The sequence below is a fragment of the Plecotus auritus genome, assembly GCF_963455305.1.
Source record: "Plecotus auritus genome assembly, chromosome: 1".
NCBI classification, from domain to species: Eukaryota; Metazoa; Chordata; class Mammalia; order Chiroptera; family Vespertilionidae; genus Plecotus; species Plecotus auritus.
Window position 1 is genome coordinate 3,713,287 of NC_137770.1, and position 12,102 is coordinate 3,725,388.

A 12,102-nucleotide genomic window follows, 5' to 3' on the forward strand; every position below is an offset into this window, starting at 1 on the left:
AGCAGGGCCCCTGCAGGGCGGGGCTGGCGGGGGAGCAGGAGGGCTGGGCTGAAGGCTGAACCCCACCTCCCGCAGGACTCGGGGTTCCTCCGCCTCGGTCCTGCCGTCACACCGGGTGGCCGCAGTGCACCTTACACCTCACCCACCGCCCCACCGGCGGCTCTGGGTTGAGCGTCGACCTATGACCCAGGAGGTCAGGTTCCACTGAGGTCAGGGCGGTGGCGGGGCGGCGGGGTGGCGGGGTTTCGGGCTCCCTCCCCAGGGCGGGGCGCGGGAGGCGGAGACCCAGGATCCTCTCTCAGCATTGATGTTTCTCTCTCTCTCCCCCTTCCTCTCTGAAATCAATTTGAAAAAATAAATAACTCATCTGCCACGTCCCCTTGTCCACGCCTCCAACGCGAAGTGACAGTGCCAGGCACTGACGGACACGCCGACACGGACAGGTCCCGCCCTCCGGCCGCCACCGCCCAGCGGGAGGCGAACAGGTGACCCAGCGGGAGGCGAACAGGTGACCCAGCGGGAGGCGAACAGGTGACCCAGCGGGAGGCGAACAGGTGACCCAGCGGGTGAGTCAGCGCCGCGGGTCAGGAGCGACCTGGGCTCCTCCAGCTGCTCCCACGGGGCGGGCAGGACGGGGGCGGGCAGCCCCGGACCCGGACGGCGGCCGCACAGCAGCGCCGCGGGAGCCTCCGCAGGGGACCGCCCGCCCCGCACCGGGGCGGAACCCGAGGCCCCGGCTCGCGTTCCCCGGGGGTCACTTCCCAGGCGGCCCGCGCGCCTCCGCCCCACGTGACCCGGGAGCGCGCCAGAGGGGGCAGTGAGCATGCGCCGCTGGCAGGCGACTTCCGGGCGAGCTGCGGGCTGAGCAGGTCGGGCCTCCCCGCCGCCAGAGGGCGCCCTCTGTCCACAGCAGGACCTGAGGCACTTCCCTTTTTTCTTTTTTATTTCTTAAAAAAAATAATAACATGTTTTCATTGATTTGAGAGAGGAAGGGAGAGGGAGAGAGAAACATCAATGATGAAAGAGAATCATGGATCGGCTGCCTCCTGCCCGCCCCACTGGGGATGGAGCCCGCAACCCATTGAACTGTGACCTCCGGGTTCATAGGTCGAGGCTCACCTGCCGCTGGACTAGCGGGCACTTTCCGCAGCAGCCGCCCCCTCCCCGCCTCCCGGGGGCTGCAGTGCAAACTCGGGGAGGCGGCGCCGCTCCAGAGCCCCAGGAGTGTGTGTGGGGGGGGGGCGGGCATGAAGCGGGAGCCCGCGGGCGAGCGCCTGCAGAGGGGGTGCAGGTGGAGAGAAGCCGGAAGGGGAGCACTGGCTGGAAGCAGTAGTCTCCCCAGCAAAGCGCTGCTGAGAAATTGGGGGGGGGGTGCGGGGGGCGTGATGACGGGAGAGCCCCTTGGATTGGGCAGCCTGCAGGTGGCTGGCTCTGGGAGCAGTTCGGGTGGGAAGCTGTGGCGGAGATTGATGTCGGAGAGGAAGCGGGACAGAGAGAGAGAAACATCAGTGATGCGAGAGAATCGTGGATCTGCTGCCCCCTGCACCCCCACCCTGGGGGTCCAGCCGGAACCCGGGCCTGTGCCCTGGCTGGGAATCGAACCCGTGACCTCCTGGTTCATAGAGGCTCCGCCACTGAGCCAGCCTGGGCGCAGCCTTCCCCCTGGAGCTAGAGGAGCTGAAAAGAGGAGGGGTGCGAGGCGAGTCCTGGGGGGGACCAGGCGTGTGCTAAGGCCCAGTGCGTGCCCGGTGTGGCCTGGCCCCCGAGGGAGGAGGGGACAGAGCCCGGAGGAGAAGTCACCACCACACAGGACGGGGACAGTGACGGAGGGCCGCCCTCCAGCAGCAAAGGGGAAGCTGCGTGCGGCTCATCTGCAGGATGAACAAGTTCGATCCCGCAGCGGGACCACAAGCCAGGTGAAGCGAGTGGGTCAGAGATGCAAATGTGAAAGAAGCAGAACCCCTCGAAAATGCTAGAAAGAAGGCGACTTTGAACATGGGAGTGGGATCACCCCGGAGGAAAATGTTGGCAAAAGACACGAGCAAGGGTCAATCCAGACCAAACCCAGGGGCCCGTGGGCACGGGAAAAGCCATTCCCCTCCCCTCGCAGTAAGAGAGACGCCCACTGAAATGACACTTGGGCCCTGGCTGGTGTGGCTCAGTGGGCAGAGCGTCAGCCTGCGGACTGAAGGGTCCCAGGTTCGATTCCGGTCAAGGGCATGTACCTTGGTTGCGGGCACATCCCCGGTGGGGAGTGTGCAGGAGGCAGCTGATCGATGTTTCTCTCTCATCGATGTTTCTAACTCTCTACCCCTCTCCCTTCCTCTCTGTAAAAAATCAATAATATATATAAAAAAATGAAATAACACTTGAGCCCTGGCTGGTGTGGCTCAGTGGGCAGAGCGCCTCCTGCGGACTGAAGGGTCTCAGGTTCGGTTCTGGCCAAGGGCACGTGCCTGGGTTGTGGGCTCCGTCCCCAGTAGGGGGCGTGCAAGAGGCAGCCCATCCATGATTCTCTCATCATTGATGTTTTTCTCTCTCTCTCCCCCTCTCCCTTCCTCCCTGAGATCAATAAAAATATATTTTATTTTATTTTTTAAAATATATTTTATTGATTTTTTACAGAGAGGAAGAGAGAGGGATAGAGAGCTAGAAACATCGATGAGAGAGAAACATCGATCAGCTGCCTCCTGCACACCTCCTACAGGGGATGTGCCCGCAACCAAGGTCCATGCCCTTGACCGGAATCGAACCTGGGACCCTTCCGTCCGCAGGCCGACGCTCTATGCACTGAGCCACACCGGTCAGGGCAACAAAAATATATTTTAAAAAAGATACTTGAAAAGCATTTTTTTTTTCCCCTGAAGAATACTTGCAAGTCCGTGCCCTTGGGAGCAGCAATAAACAGCTTACGACAAACATGACCCCGGGCGGTGCGTGCTGTACCTGTCGGCTTCCGTTCCCTCCCACTGCTTGGGGGTGCGCTGCGGTGGGCACGGGTGTAGGGAGGTGCGGGGGGAGCGGCGGGGCAGCTGCCAGGGAGCACTTGGCACGGAGACGCCGCACACGGGCTCCCCCCGGAGTCTGTCTCGTCCCTCCCTGTGCCAAAGGGCGCGGGATCAAGGGCATCCGCGGCCGCGTTGCTGACAGCAGCAGAAGCTGGAGAAGCCACCCAGGCGTCCATCCCCGCGGAGACAGGCCACGCTGCTAGTCCTCACCCGAGGATCTTACTCCAGTCATTTTTTTTTTTTTTTTTTTTTTACAGAGAGAATAGGAGGGGAGATCAACCGAAGGACTTGTACACATGCATATAAGCATCACCAATGGATACAAGACACTGGGGTGGGGGGGGGCAGGTAAAGGCATGTACTGGGGGGTAGGGGAGGCTGGGGGGAGGTCAATGGGGGGAAAAAGAAGACATATGTACTACTATTTGTAATACTTCAATTAAAAAAATAACAAAAAAAGAATAGGAGGGGTAGAGTGAGAGAGAGAAACATCGATGTGAGAGAGACACATCGATTAGTTGCTTCCTGCGCATGCCCCCCCCCCTTCCCCAACCAGGGCAGGGGACCCAGCCTACCGCCAAGGTGCATGCCCTTGACCGGAATCGAACCCGGACCCTGCAGTCCACAGGCAGATGCTCCATCCACTGAGCCACACCGGCTGGGACGGTCCGCCACCTTTCGGGGGATGGTAGCGGGGGGAGGCATTTGCTTGCATTCACAGCAGGAGACACTGGGAAATGCCCACGTGACAAACAGCGGGGCGACCGGCAGGCAGGGGCGCGCTGGGCGGGGCGCAGCGGCAGGGAGCGTGTTGCACGCGCATCTTTTCACGGGAAAGAATACAGAGAAAACGCAGCGCTCGGGGGAAGACAGAGAACGTGCACGGGTGAACCCTGGCCGGTGTGGCTCAGCGGACAGAGCGTCGGCCTGTGGACTGAAGGGTCCCAGGTTCCATTCCGGTCAAGGGCACGCGTCCAGGCTGTGGGCTCGATCCCCCAGCAGGGGGCGAGCCAATCAGTGATTCTCTCTCATCATGGATGTTCCTCTCTCCCCCTCTCCCTTCCTCTCCGAAATCAGTGAAAACATCCATCTTCGTGAAAGTGCGTGAGTTAACCAGGCCCACGAGAAGCTGTGCCGGGAAGAGCAGGAAAAGGTGGAAGGAGGCAGAGGAAAGGGTTTCCATTCAGTCCAACGCGTCCGGATTGAAAAGACTCCCCCCCTTGGTCCGAGCACCAAGGTCCCTCCCCCGAAGGGACCAGTTTCCCAGTTCTCTCTCTTTTTTAAAAATCCTCACCTAAGGATATTTTCCCATTGATTTTTAGAGAGAGTGGGAGAGAGAGGGAAAGACAGAGAGAGACATCGATGTGAGAGAAACAGATCCATCGGTTGCCTCCTGCACGCCCCTTCGGTCCGCAGCCAGCACCCGCCCCCGCCCCAGCTGCCCTGCCCTCCAGCCGGCTGCCCGGCTCCTGCAGCCACTGCTCGCTCTGCCCAGCCTGTCTCCTTTGCAGTGACTGCCACCTCTGTGCCCACCTGAATGCTCCCAAGCCCCTCTGGGTGGGGTGGCTTTGGGACCCCTTCTGCCCGACCCTGCTTTCCCTGTGGGCTCTTTCTGGCTGCCCTGCAGGGCCCCAGCTCCAGGAGGGCCAGGTGTGGGTGCCAGGGCCCGTGCTGCCTCAGTTTACCAGGCAACCAAGGGGTCCTCCAGGGAGGGTGCTCAGAGGCTCACCTGCCCAGGCGCGGGGCTCCAGCCCTGAGCTGAGTGGGCACAGCTTGGCAGAGCTGGGCAGGTGGGATGGGGCCCCGGAAGCCCCTCTCCGGGTCAGCCCCTCCCCTCAAGGGGCCCCTTCCCTGCCCTCCTCCCCTGCCAGGTTGGCATGACAACAGCCTCCTCCCAGTTCGGACCAACTGGGACCGTGCAGGGCCTCCCTGCAGAACAGTGGCTCCGAGGGAGCAGGTGGCCGCGGGAGGGAGGGGCCGGCACCACCCCCAGAGGAAGGACCGCCTTTGGGGTCAGGACGGGGAGGCCTCGAAGGCTGGTCCAAGAATCAGGGGCCCCGCCCTAACTGGTGTGGCTCAGTGGATAGAGCGTCGGCCTGCGGACTGAAAGGTCCCGGGTTCGATTCCAGTCAAGGGCATGTACCTTGGTTGCGGGCACATCCCCAGTGGGAGGTGTGCAGGAGGCAGCTGATCGACGTTTCTCTCTCATCGATGTTTCTAGCTCTCTATCCCTCTCCCTTCCTCTCTGTGAAATATCAATAAAATATATTAAAAAAAACAAAAAGAATCAGGGGCCCCTCCAGCACCCACACAGCTCGCCCTGGCAACCTCTGAGGACCCCCACTCTTGGTTCCAGGCCTGGGCTCGGGACATACGTGAGGGGTCTGCCCACCTGCCCCTCTCGGGGCCCCTGCAGGTCCGGCCCGCCCGCGGGACGAAGGTAGGGGCAGGAGGCACCCCCCTTCCCAGCCTTGGCCACCTCTGGCCCAAACCCAAGCCTCTGAGGACCCATCCACTGAGGGAACCAGGAGACAAATGAGGTGTAGAGGGGGAGGGGGAGGGGGAGGGGGAGGGAGGCAGAGGCGGGGGCAGAGGGCAGGAGTGTGGCGCTTCTGGAAGGGGAGCTCAGGTCCAGGTCCCCCAGGCTCAGGGTGGGTGGGACAGCCTGGGTGAGGGGCCAGCAGTCTGCAGCCCTGCCCGAGCCCACGCCCCCAGGGGTACACCCCCCCACCGACCCCTGGCCCAGCGTGCCCACACTCCCCACACACTTGGAGACGCACACACGCCCTTCCCAGGGGTCATCGAAGGTCTCCACGGGGTGGGCTTTATTAACACGGTCACCACAGACGAGGACGGACGCGGAGACAGGCGTGTGTGCAACAGAACCTCCCGCCCGTGGGCGCCCGGCCCGGCCCGGGGTGACCCCAGAGCAGGTCCCGCCCCAAACGCGCCCGCACACGCCTCTGTCGCATGTTTCCACCCGGCTAGCCTCCTAAATATAAATATAAACACATTTCACCGGAACTGTCGGCGAGGGCGTTGCAGACTGGCCCCCTCGCTCCGCATTCACTTCACAGTAAGGGCGGCGGAGGACGGGGAGGCCAGTGCTGAGGGCCCAGGGCCACTTCCCCCCCCAGAAAGGACGTTTCTCCCACGGAAACCCGGGGGGACCAGGCCCTGCCCCCTCCCCAGCACTCCTCGCTGCTGGCGGGGCTCGAAGACCACACACACGTACACACACACATGTACACCCCCATACGTGCGCACCCCCCCACACACACACACAGGGGAACTGGGTCACTTCACGCCCAGTGGGCAGTCACCCTGGCCCTTCCGCAGGGGCGGGGCTGGGGGCAGGGCGGTCAGAAGCAGGGATCCCCTTCACCCAGCTCCCTGGTCCCCAGCGCTAGGCGTCCGCAGAGGCCAGCCACACGGGCGTGGAGGGCCGGCAGGGGGCCGGGCTCTGTCCACCTGCTGGGAAGGTCCTTCCCCTTGAGACCAGGAAGACGAATAAATACGACATCAAGTGTTGCCAGGAGGAGGGAGAGTAACAAAGGTGCTGGGCTGGGCTGCTCCTGCCATGTCCGGTCCCAGCAGCACAGCCCTGCGGCCTAGGAACCGGGAGTCCAGGGGGCTCCGAGCCTGGGGCTGCCGCCCCGCCTCGGCCAGGGCTCCCCAGCAGCATGTGCTCAGCGAGCAGAGGGGCAGGGAGGGTGGCCTCAGGCAGCCGCAGCACAGCAACGTCCACAGGCCAGGGGTGGGGGCTGGGACCCTGCCCGGACCCCTCCACGCACTGCCCCCTCTCTGTGCTCTGGAAGTGACCAGCCGCTGGGGGATGAGCAGGTGGCCCAGCAGCGGCCGCCCGCCCGGGAGGCTGAGGCCCTGGACCCCGAGCTCAGGCGGGAAGAGGCGCGGGAAGAGGCACAGCCCACGGCCCGGGCAGACAGCTGGCAGCCTCGGAGGCCCTGCGTCTAAAGAGAACCCTTTCCAAATTCCAGCCTCCTGCGCCTGTGCCACCCCACCCCCCACTCCCACCACCCCCGCCTGGAACCCCACAGCCGCTCAGCCTCCAGCTGCGCCCATGGCCCCCCTGTGCCCGCCCCCCCGCCTTGCAGGGGCCTCGCTTACAACTTCTGTGACGTGCATCCTTCGCCAAGTGGGGCCAGATGCACAAGGGTCGCCTAAGGGGGCCAGGGGAGTCCCCAAAGGCAGGACACACGGGCTGCCCCAAACGAGGTGCCTGGGCCAGTTCGGGGGCCCTTGCGACACCCCCAGAACTGGAAGGAGAGGAAGACAGTGTCACAGACAGGGTACAAGGTGGGAGCAGGGGGCAGCCTCGGAGCTTCCACCGACCAGCTCTGGGCCCCTCACACAGCACCCCAGTGCCACCCGCAGGCCCCACAGCGGCTGAGAGTCACAGCAGGCCGCAGTGGAACTTGCGCACGTGGCGGTACAGGTCCCCGGACTGCGTGAAGCGGCGCGCGCACCAGCGGCAGGCGTGGGGCTTCTCGCGCGTGTGCACCACGGCGTGGCGGCTCAGGTTGTGCGAGTACTGGAAGCTCTTGCCGCACTGCCCGCACGCGTAGGGCTTCTCGCCCGAGTGGGTGCGCTCGTGGCGCTTCAGCGTGTAGGCGCAGGAGAAGGTCTTCCCGCAGAGCGGGCAGGTGGGCACGGCGCCGTCGGGCGAGAGCCGGGCGCGGGCACCGTCCCGCTCGCGGAAGTGGGCGCTGAGGTGCCGCTGCAGCGCGTGGGCGCTGGGGAAGGGCTGGCTGCACAGCGGGCACGGGCAGAGGTGGCCGCCGGGCGCCAGCCGGTCCTCCGCGGCCTCCCGCTCGGCGTCCAGCTCCAGCTCCCGGCTGCCCAGCCCCACGGGCAGCAGCTCCAGGCCCCCCGCCAGGAGCCGGGCTGCAGGGACGCGGGGGGACTGCAGGGGGCTGGGGGGGCTCAGGGCGCCCACGCTGTCCGGCCCCGACGGTGAGTCCTGCTGGCCCCTCACCGGTGGCCCGGCCCCTCGCTGCCTCTGAGCGCAGGGCGGGGTCTGGAGGACAGCGGGCGGGCGGCCCGGCTCCCGCCTCCGGCCGGGCTTCAGCGACAGGTCCAGAGCCCGGTCCGACTCCACCGGGACCTGCCAGGGAGGGGGCCCCCGCGCCCCTGGAGGGATGGCGGCCTTGAGCCCGGTCGTCCCAGGAAGCCTGGTCTTCTGGGCAGCGGCGCGGTGCTCGGGGGTCCCGGCGGGCAGGGGGCGGGGCGGCGGGCGCGCGGGCTCTGCGTCGGGGGCGGGGGTCCCCAGCGGCGGCGCGCGGCCCTGCCCCCGGAGGCGGCCCTTGCAGACGCTGACGACGTCGTCCATGTGCAGGTAGCTGGCGGCGGCCAGCACGTCCTCGACGGGGAGGCCGCGCAGGTCCAGGCGGCCCTCGTACATGAAGTCCAGCAGCCGGGCGAACGCGGGCGCCGTGACGACGCCGCCGTTGAGCCGCACCGCGTGGCGCCCGCCGGCCGGCCGCTCCCGGTAGAAGAGGTGGAAGTAGACGCTGCACGCGGCCAGCACGGCGCGGTGCGCGGGGAAGCGCGCGGCGCCCACCAGGACGGTGCAGTCGCACAGGAAGCCGAGCTCGCGCTGCTGCCTCAGGCGGCCCAGCAGCCGCCCGCCGTGGCCCGGGAACTCCATGCCGCCGCCGGCATCACCTGGACAAACGGACGCCGTGAGCGCGCCGGGCCGCCGCCGCCGCCGCCCCCCCGGCCCCGACGCGCCCTCCTTCCCTCCCCGGGCCGGCCGCGGGCAGAGGGGGCGCGCACCCCCCTCCGGAGTCGCCCTGGCACCTGCCCCGAGCCCCGCAGGAAAAACTCGACCGAAAGTCAACAGAAGCCGCTCCGCCGCGGGGGCGGGTCCGGGCGCGGGCGGAGGGGGCACAGCCGCGCGGACCCGCACGCGTCCCCGCCCGGGGCGCCCCTGAACTTCACGCCGGGGCGGCCGCCCGCCGCTCCCCCGACGCCGAGTCTGCGCGCCGTCGCCGCCCGGGTCCGCGCCTCCAGCTGCCGCCAGATGCCGCCGCCGCCGCCGCCGCCGCCGCGGGCCCCATTTATGGCAGCGCGGCCGGGGGAGCGGGCCGGCGGGCGGGGCGGACAGAGCCGGCGCCCGCCCCCCGCGCTCACCTCGCTGTCCGGAGCTCCCCTCCGGCTTCGCCCGCGCCGCGCGCCCTCCCCGGTGTGGCCCGGAGCGCGGAGCTGGGGCAGCGCGCCCCGGCGGGGAGGGCGCCGGGCGGGCGGGGCGCCCTCCAACTTGGCCGGCCCGGCACCGCCTGCCGCTCGCTCCGCCCCGGAGACAGCGAAACTCGGGCGGGGGCTGGAGGGGGCGGGCCGCGGCGACTTCCCGGAGCGCGGAGCCGCTGAGGTCACTCTCGCCGCCCCTTCCCTGTCCGCCCCACCCGACTGGGCCCCGTGTGCCGCCAGCTGGGGCGCTGGGTGGGAGGCGATGCGGGGTGCGGCGGGGGAGGGGGTCTCTCGCGATACTTGCCGGCTCCCTCTCGGTGTCCCCCCCTCCCGCCCGATGGGGTCCCCACTGCGCCCGTCTGCTAAGAGACCCCTTCGGAGGACCAGCGCCTCTCCCGGTCCGCGCTGGGGACCCTGGCCTCCTGCCACCTCGCGGGGAGCCGGCTGTGGGATGGAGGACGGGGCGCGGAGGGGGGCGGCCATACATTTGGAAAAGATGACACCCCCTGCTGTTGAAAGCCACTGTTTAAGTTAATTGAACCGGGACCCTCTGCAAAACCCAAGTGGGATTGGACCTTGGAGTCCAGAACCGGGGCCTCCCGCTCTCTCAGGGACCCAGCTCGGCGCTGGGAGGGGGGAGCTATGTGTCTGAGGCCAGGGACAGGGCGCATCCCAGCAGATGTGGGGGGGCGGGGGGCGGGGGGTGGATGGCCCTGGAGCCAGCGCAGTTGGGAAGTGTTCAGGGAGGGAGAGGCCCGTGGAGAGCCTGGCTGGGGTCTGAGGACCCCGTGCTTCACGTGCAAGAGCTGGAGGTGTGAGGGGACACCTAGTCCCGCCTCCAGAAGGAAACCGCCGAGAGAAAAGGACGTGGTTTGGAGGTGCCCTCACCCCTGGGCTGTGGAGTGTTCCCCCGGGGCGTGACCTCAGGGGCTGCCCACAGCTCAGCTTCACAACCTCCTCTGGGGGAGACGCTGGAGGTGTTACACCCCCGGGGGCCGTTAGGTAGGGAGCCCACCGCCCCGGCAGGCAGCAAGTGGCTGCACCAGGATTCGGACCCAGAAGGCTCCTGCTGAACCCCTACCCGCACCTCCCAGATACAGGGGGGGCCCAGATACGGGGGGGGGGCCCAGATACGGGGGGGGGCCCAGATACGGGGGGGGCCCAGATACGGGGGGCCCAGATACAGGGGGGGCCCAGATACAGGGGGGGCCCAGATACGGGGGGGCCCAGATACAGGGGGGGCCCAGATACAGGGGGGGCCCAGATACAGGGGGGGGCCAGATACAGGGGGGGCCCAGATACAGGGGGGGCCCAGATACAGGGGGGGCCCAGATACAGGGTGAGCAGGGAGGTGGAGCCCTGGCCAGGAGTGGGGTAGGAAAGAGGCCTTGACTAGGGCAGGGGTGGAGCTGGGGGAGGCACTGGTACGAAGGACGGGGGCGGGGGGGGGGCCTCGCTGCCGGGTACCCTGGGCAGAGCAGGGGGAGCCGTGCAGCCCTCCGCGGCCGGAGCCGGAGCCGGGAGAGCCGCCTGGAGACGGGGCAGTGGTCGGGAGTCCCGGTCAGAGGCCCGGGCACCACTGCTGAGTGGGGAGGAAAAGCACTTTTTACACTAAAAACATGAGCCCTTGTTTGTCTGAAAGTCACACTTGCCTGGACGTCCTTCCTTCTCCTTCCCTAAATCCGGCAGCGACGGTGGGGACCCTCCCTGAGGAGGGCCAGCCCCACTGCCACCCTGGCCCCCGCGCCCTGCAGGGGAGCGGCATTCAAGTCTGGTCCGAGTGACCCAGATGGGCCGCCCCAGGGTCTGGCCTCCCAACCTCTGCGTGACCTTTAACTTCCCAGAACCTCGATGTCCTCGTGGGCAAAGCCGCAGGACCCGGGGCCTTCCCTGGCCACTCGGGCTCCTCCCCAGAGGCCTCCCCGGGGGGCCCCCAATCCTGCCTGTAGCCGTGGGCACCCCAGCTCAGCCCCCTGCCCACGCCCAGTTCCCACCTCCAGAGCCCGGTGTGCGGGGTGACCGTGCGGGGGACAGGGCTCCTGGCACCCAGTGGGGCCGCAGTAACGCCTCGAGAATGAGCGCATGCTGGCGCCTCCATCCGCATCTCCGATGCTCTGTGGTGCCCACCTGCCCACCTGTGCTCCCCTGGCTTGGTCCTGAGCCCTCGGAGGCAGGGAGGGGAGGCCAGCCCCTCGGGGCACTAGGTGGGGCGAGGCCCAGGGGCGGGCAGAGTGCCTTGCCTGGCTGGTGGGACAGAGGGCTCCGGGGGCACCCGGCAGAGGCCATGGGGCACGGAGGGGAGGGGCCGTGCGGGCCAGGACACTGCCAGCAGGAGCTGGAGGCCAGCCGGGGGGGGGGGGGGGGATGAGCTAGAGGCGGGACGGCACGGAGCGGGGCCTGGGGCCTCCGCCGTCACCAGCTCTGAGCTAAGCCCTCTGGTCTCGAGGCGCTGCCCCCGGGCAGCCCCCAGGTGGCACCGAGCTGCCTGTCCCACGGCCCTTGGTGCCCCGCCTGCCGAGCAAGGTCTCCGGCGCACGCGGGGATGACAGGAGGCATCACCGCGGTGTGGGCAGTGCCTCCCCGGTGCAGCGGGCCAGGCGGCCATCTGGCCAGGACCGGCCCTGGGGCCCCGCCCCGCAGCTGCTGCCGAGACCAGGCGGCCCGGGTGCCAGGCGAGGAGCCCTGGGCGAGGGCGAAGCGGCAGCTGCGGGTGACAGGGCCGAAGTCGCCTGCGCTCCCCGAGCGAGCGAGCAGGCAGCACTTTTTGTTGGAAACATCTGGCCAAGGGACCCCGAAGCGGCTGGGCTGCCGCAGTGGCCGGGCCGGCGACAGGCTGGGCCGCCCCCACCATTCTGTCTGTCCGGGGGCAGGAAGGGGGTCCTTG

General features: G+C 67.6%; 1 protein-coding gene across 1 annotated transcript; it reads right to left on the reverse strand.

The window, feature by feature from the left end:
• Positions 1-7,313: 7,313 nt before the first annotated feature.
• ZBTB42 (zinc finger and BTB domain containing 42) lies at positions 7,314-9,285 on the reverse strand. Its single transcript, XM_080651573.1, has 2 exons — positions 9,162-9,285; positions 7,314-8,693 (listed from the first exon to the last, which is right to left on the reverse strand). Exon 2 carries the CDS (start codon positions 8,674-8,676, stop codon positions 7,423-7,425), a length of 1,254 nt encoding a protein of 417 aa, XP_080507699.1. The 5' UTR covers positions 8,677-8,693; positions 9,162-9,285; the 3' UTR covers positions 7,314-7,422.
• Positions 9,286-12,102: the final 2,817 nt, after the last annotated feature.